The sequence below is a fragment of the Zerene cesonia genome, unplaced genomic scaffold, assembly GCF_012273895.1.
Source record: "Zerene cesonia ecotype Mississippi unplaced genomic scaffold, Zerene_cesonia_1.1 Zces_u001, whole genome shotgun sequence".
Classification (NCBI taxonomy): Eukaryota; Metazoa; Arthropoda; class Insecta; order Lepidoptera; family Pieridae; genus Zerene; species Zerene cesonia.
Genome location: NW_024045131.1, coordinates 921127 through 926462, shown reverse-complemented (window position 1 = coordinate 926462; position 5336 = coordinate 921127). Strand labels below are relative to the sequence as shown.

Sequence of the window (5336 nt, the reverse complement as noted above, 5' to 3'; positions counted from 1 at the left end):
AGTTTCGTGAGAATAGACAAATATAAATAAGCGACATATGACATATCTGTCAAACTCGATGACGGCCTCTGCCAAGTTAATATTTATGTAATTTGAAAATAAGAAAAATTCCAAATTTCCTTTACGTTTACAATTCAGATATAATTGATACCAACCAAAATCAATAAAATGGGCACTGTGCACGCTAAGGTACTGGATCCTGATTTTTTATCATTTTACAAGGCGATATTTGCTTAGTTAGAGAAGGTTAAGTTTGTAAAAACATTTAGTAATGTCTCATATATTATCGTTTAATTTATCTAAAATAGATCTTAGGGTTTTTATTTCATATAAAACCGATTCGACGGGATATGTTTTGACTAAATGAACTCTGTAGTAACACAGTGTATGAAGCTTATTCTTTTATTAATGGACTATTACAAAAGCCTATTATTTATATAAATAAATATATGTAGCAATTAGAAATCATTTCTATGAAATAAAATAGAGTTCTAAATATATACTAATGTGGGAGCAAGCATGCTTTGGCATTAATTGGCCCCCAGCTCCTACTATTAAAGTTACCACATCTAAAGATTGGCTTTAAGTTGTAGTATGTGAATATTTTTGAGTTTCATAACATAAGGGGAAGTTGGAGACAAAGAAATTGCCAACTCTAACATAAAAATTACAATAATAACTATGTTTCAGGCACAGCAAGAGAATATAAACACTGTTGGCGGAGGGCTATTTGAGTTTGAGGAACCAATCGATTTTGATGACAGTATTCCTAAACCGCAAATCAAATTAAACGGTGTCAGGGTGAGTATTTATCGTCGTCGTCGTTTCAGCCGTGGGGCGTCCACTGCTGGATAAAGGCCTCCCTTAAAGATTTCCACCACGACCGGTCACTGTCGGCCTGCATCCAGCGGCTTCCCGCCACTCGGACCAGGTCGTCTGTCCATCTCGTTGGAGGTCGTCCCATGCTTCGTCGGCCAATGGTAATGGGCCAGGCACATAGCCCGTAGAACCAATAGCCGTTGGGGCAAAAAGTTTCTGGAATGGAGACCACGTATAGGCTGACGAAGTATTTATTGAATCTATGGTAATTCAAGATATTCTTTATCATTTGCAGAGTTATATTTTTCATATCCAATGTTTTATGAATATCACTGGGAGACTTAAAAAATAAATTTCATAACACACTTGTTGTTGCAGGCTCGTGTAGATCGAGTGCATGTGGACGGTTTGAGCAGAACCAAAGACGATATAGTCAGGAGTGCGGTGGATGAATTATTTCATGCTACTGATTTTGAGGATGTCATACTTAGAGCTCATAAGGTATGTCCATATCATTATAATATTGTCATAAGGAATAATCATGTCATTGCAATCACACTTCACACTAATATTATAAATGTGAAAGTTTGTTTGTTTGCATGTTTGTCTCTCAATCACGCTGAAATCACTGAACAGATTTTATCGAAATTTGGCTTACAGACAGGATATGTGCTGACTTGGGTGATAGGATATATTAATACATTTTTTTCAGTGTTAGATAGCCCATTTATTTAGGAAGACTATAAGCTATATAATATCAGGTACTATGTGGGTAAAATTGCAGGGCACAGCTATTGAGGAGAGCTTTATATGTGCCACGGGCGAAGCCGGGGCTGACTGCTAGTAAGGTATATCTATGTCACTGTAAGAAACTTTCTGCTTGCAGGTCCGTCGATCACTAGACTCCTTGGGTTGTTTTAAGGACATTGGTGTGCTAATTGATGTATCCAGTGGACCAGGCTCAACTCCAGAGGGCTTAGAGGTGACTTTGTTAAACTACTTCTTGGCCATTTTTTTTATTATTCGGAGGGTATTTTGGGCTTTGTGTCTTGTGGCAAAAAAAAATTACCATCAATTCTTTATAACCAGGTTAAAAAAGCAAAACATTTCGTTCGCCACTGTACTTGTTATATATTGCTTCCGTAAATCAAATTGTCAAAAACGTTTTTTTTTTTGTTGGAAAGAAGACCTTATATTCTGTACTAAACAAAAAAAAAACATGATTGTCTATGATATGATGTATTTGTGTTATCTGTGTTATATTAGGTGACGTTTCAAGTGAGAGAACTGTCGCGTATCGTCGGCGGGGTGAATACAACAGTTAGCGAGAATGAAGGCAACCTCGTGTTGGGTAAGTTATGAAAGATAAATTAAATATATATATGCATGTAATTACCGTACTTATCGGTACTAATAATTGATGTTTAATAATAAATAAATAAAATAAAAATGCTGAAGAGTTTGTTTGTTTGAACGCGCTAATCTCTGGAACTAGTGGTTCAATTTGAAAAAAATATTTCTGTGTTAAATAGCCTATTTAGTGAAGAAAGCTATAGGCTATGCATCACGCGCGAAGCCGGGGCAGACCGCTGGTGTTAAGAATGTTATATTAAGGTATAATGAAAATGAATAATTGGATAGCCCATTTATTGAGGAAGGTTTTACGCATGAGGTACTACGTAGGTAAAACCGTGGGGCATAGCTAGTTAAATTTGTAAGTATGTATGTAAGCTGAAACTTTCGCGCGAGCACAGCGCATCGTATCCTATACTCAGGCATCCAGGTTTGAATCCCAGCTGCGCCATTCCAGGTGTCCGGCTGCCCAACGTGGCCGGGCGCGGCGAGCGCGTCTCCGCCGAGTACAGCGTGGGCCACAGGAGCTCCTCCAACTTCAGCGTCGCGGCGGCGAAACCGTTCCCGAAGAGCGCTTTGCAGCCCGTGTGAGTGTCTCATTATCATCATCATCATCACCATCACCATCATAATGAGCATCATCATAATCATAATGGACATCATCATCACCATCACCACCATCATATGATTATGATCATCAACATCATAATTATCTTTATTATTATCAGCCTTATCGTCATCATCGTAATAAACTTTTGTTAGTCAAAAAATCAAAAAGGGACTGATTAATATCAGCTAAATATTAAAAAGTACTGCGATTCTACACAACTGCCTAATTGATGTAGTCAACTGATAACAAATCGCAGCCGGTCACAAGGACCATTAGCGAAGTGAGTGTAGTTGGGACGAACGTTGAATCATCAACGTACGAACACAAAGCCACAATCCGTACGGATGCGCCACGTTTCTAAATGATTCGACAATTTAAAGGATAACTACTACTTAAGTTATGAAATACGACATCTGTATCTCAACTGATAATTATGCATCCAACGGAGTTTTAAAATACAACTGATATATATATACTTATGTTTCACTTGATTTTCATCAGCCGTATCTTCATCATCGTATACACCTGTTTCATCACCGTCAACTTTGTCACAATAATCATGATTAACTTTATAATCATCACTGTTAGCTTCTTCATCATCATACCCTATTTAAACATTGCTATTCTTATCACCTTTGATCGATTCATAATCATGGACACAGTCCTGTGAGAGCTTAATATTGGTATTCTATATATTTTTACGTAATTCAATTAATTCCTTTCAATGTACTTTTAAATATTGTTCGAAAATTTTACATCATCATCAGCCCATATAATATGTTCCCGCTGCTGGGGCACAGGCCTCCTATGAGGGTTCAGGCCATAATCCAGCACGCTGGCCAAGTGCGGGTTGGCAGATGTCACATGTCGTCGAACTTTTAATTCTTGGACATGCCGGTTTCCTCACGATGTTTTCCTTCATCGTTTTAAGCAGTGGTGATGTTATCTACATGCGCAGATAAATTGAAAAATCAATTTATTTCCTGCACGCTCGCCCGGTCTCGAACCCCTACCTATCGACTTTAAAGTCCGAGGTTCTCACCACTGAGCCACGACTGCTTTTAAAATAATAATCATAATTTGTTTTAAATTTAAATACATACATTTCCTTGCAGTTTAACCACCACAGTGTACCAACAGAACCACGAATATCCCTGGTCTGGATATAGACTTCTAGACCGAGGGGTCCTCCTAGATATGGCATTTAAATCTTCGCCAGCTGTGAGTTTTAGTGCTTCTAGATTTTCGTTAGTGTTCCTAGCTTCCTGCGCTCCAATGCTTAAGTTCTTTTTAGTGTATCTAGTTTCTTGAAATCTAGCTATTACTAGGACTATTCTTGATGACCTTTTAATATGTGATTATAAACGTATACCTTGTTTATAATACACTAGTAGTTCACCCCGGCTTCGCCAGTGATACATATATAGCCTATGTCACTCAGTGAAGTTGCAGTTATCAAATTGTGAAATAATTTTTGAAATCGGTCCATGTGCTTTTTGTATGAAAACGTTACAAACATACAAAAGTTTCATAAGATTCTATATATTATGAGAGTAGATTAATAATAATGATATATACTATTAGTATTTTATTACAGACGAAACATAACCTCCAATGGGAAGGTATGATTCGCGACACATCTGTACTTAGTAAGACAACAAGTTTCAAAGTCCGCGAGAGCAGTGGTGAGTGTAATTCTCTGTTTCTACTCTCTAATTTTATGTAAGCAAATGAGTAAATATTGTTTAAAATTAATTAACATGTTATGTGACACAAGGAATATACGAATGTTGTATTTTATTGTTATAAATGTGTTTGTTTGTAAAGTGTAATTTATACGTACTATTATTCCTGTTTATTGGATACTAACGAACACTTTCTGTAACTTGCAATCAAAAATCTACACAAGTTAAATGGTACACAATTTTAATTCTATTGTATTATTGTGATTTCTATTAACAGCAACATGTTACCTAAATTCGTACGTGTGCTTAGTGTCAATAATTTGGTCCTTCGAGGCAGATGCATTAAAATAATGTATGTAAGTACTATGTATCGCAAATTGGTCCTCCGAGCCGGTTTCTCCGCAGGACCCGTGTTGAAATCGGTGATCCGGCACATAGTGTCAGTGGACCACCGGGACGAGAATATATTCCCTACGCGCGGTACGTGGGTTCAGTTCTCGAGCGAGCTGGCCGGGCTGGGAGGGGGGGTCGCGAATATCAAGACCGAGTTGCACGCGGAGGCGAATAAGGAGATTGCGCCCGGTTTTGTGAGTACCAACGAATTAATGAAAATTGTCATTTCATTATTAAAAAAGAAATGCTTAGTAGAAATAAGTATATGTGAGCATGGTGTAGCTAAAGATTAAAGAATGAGTAAGATTTATATGAAAACTAAATATTAAATTGTCCTCATGTAGACCTCAGAATGTTTTTTTATTTATTATATAATTAGAAAAAGATTGACATCTCAGATTTTGTGCATACATATATGGTATAACAACAAATACTCACGTTTATTAAACTTTGTTACCAAACTATATTGTTATTTC

The 5336-nt window shown here is 37.1% G+C and overlaps 1 protein-coding gene across 1 annotated transcript; it reads left to right on the top strand.

Annotated features, from left to right (window-relative positions):
- The first annotated feature begins 45 nt into the window (after positions 1-45).
- Positions 46-5180, top strand: LOC119838146 (sorting and assembly machinery component 50 homolog). The gene is made up of 9 exons (XM_038363980.1): positions 46-189; positions 691-801; positions 1198-1320; positions 1706-1801; positions 2086-2170; positions 2630-2759; positions 3898-4003; positions 4380-4467; positions 4873-5180. Exons 1-9 carry the CDS (start codon positions 169-171, stop codon positions 5151-5153), a joined length of 1041 nt encoding a protein of 346 aa, XP_038219908.1. The 5' UTR covers positions 46-168; the 3' UTR covers positions 5154-5180.
- Positions 5181-5336: the final 156 nt, after the last annotated feature.

Bases quoted from the DNA above. Each gene is read 5' to 3' on its own strand.
- LOC119838146 (XM_038363980.1), top strand. From the start codon at position 169: ATGGGCACTGTGCACGCTAAG. The intron at 190-690 runs GTACTGGATCCT...ACTATGTTTCAG, and splicing joins TGGGCACTGTGCACGCTAAG to GCACAGCAAGAGAATATAAA. The intron at 2,760-3,897 runs GTGAGTGTCTCA...ATTTCCTTGCAG, and splicing joins AAGAGCGCTTTGCAGCCCGT to TTTAACCACCACAGTGTACC.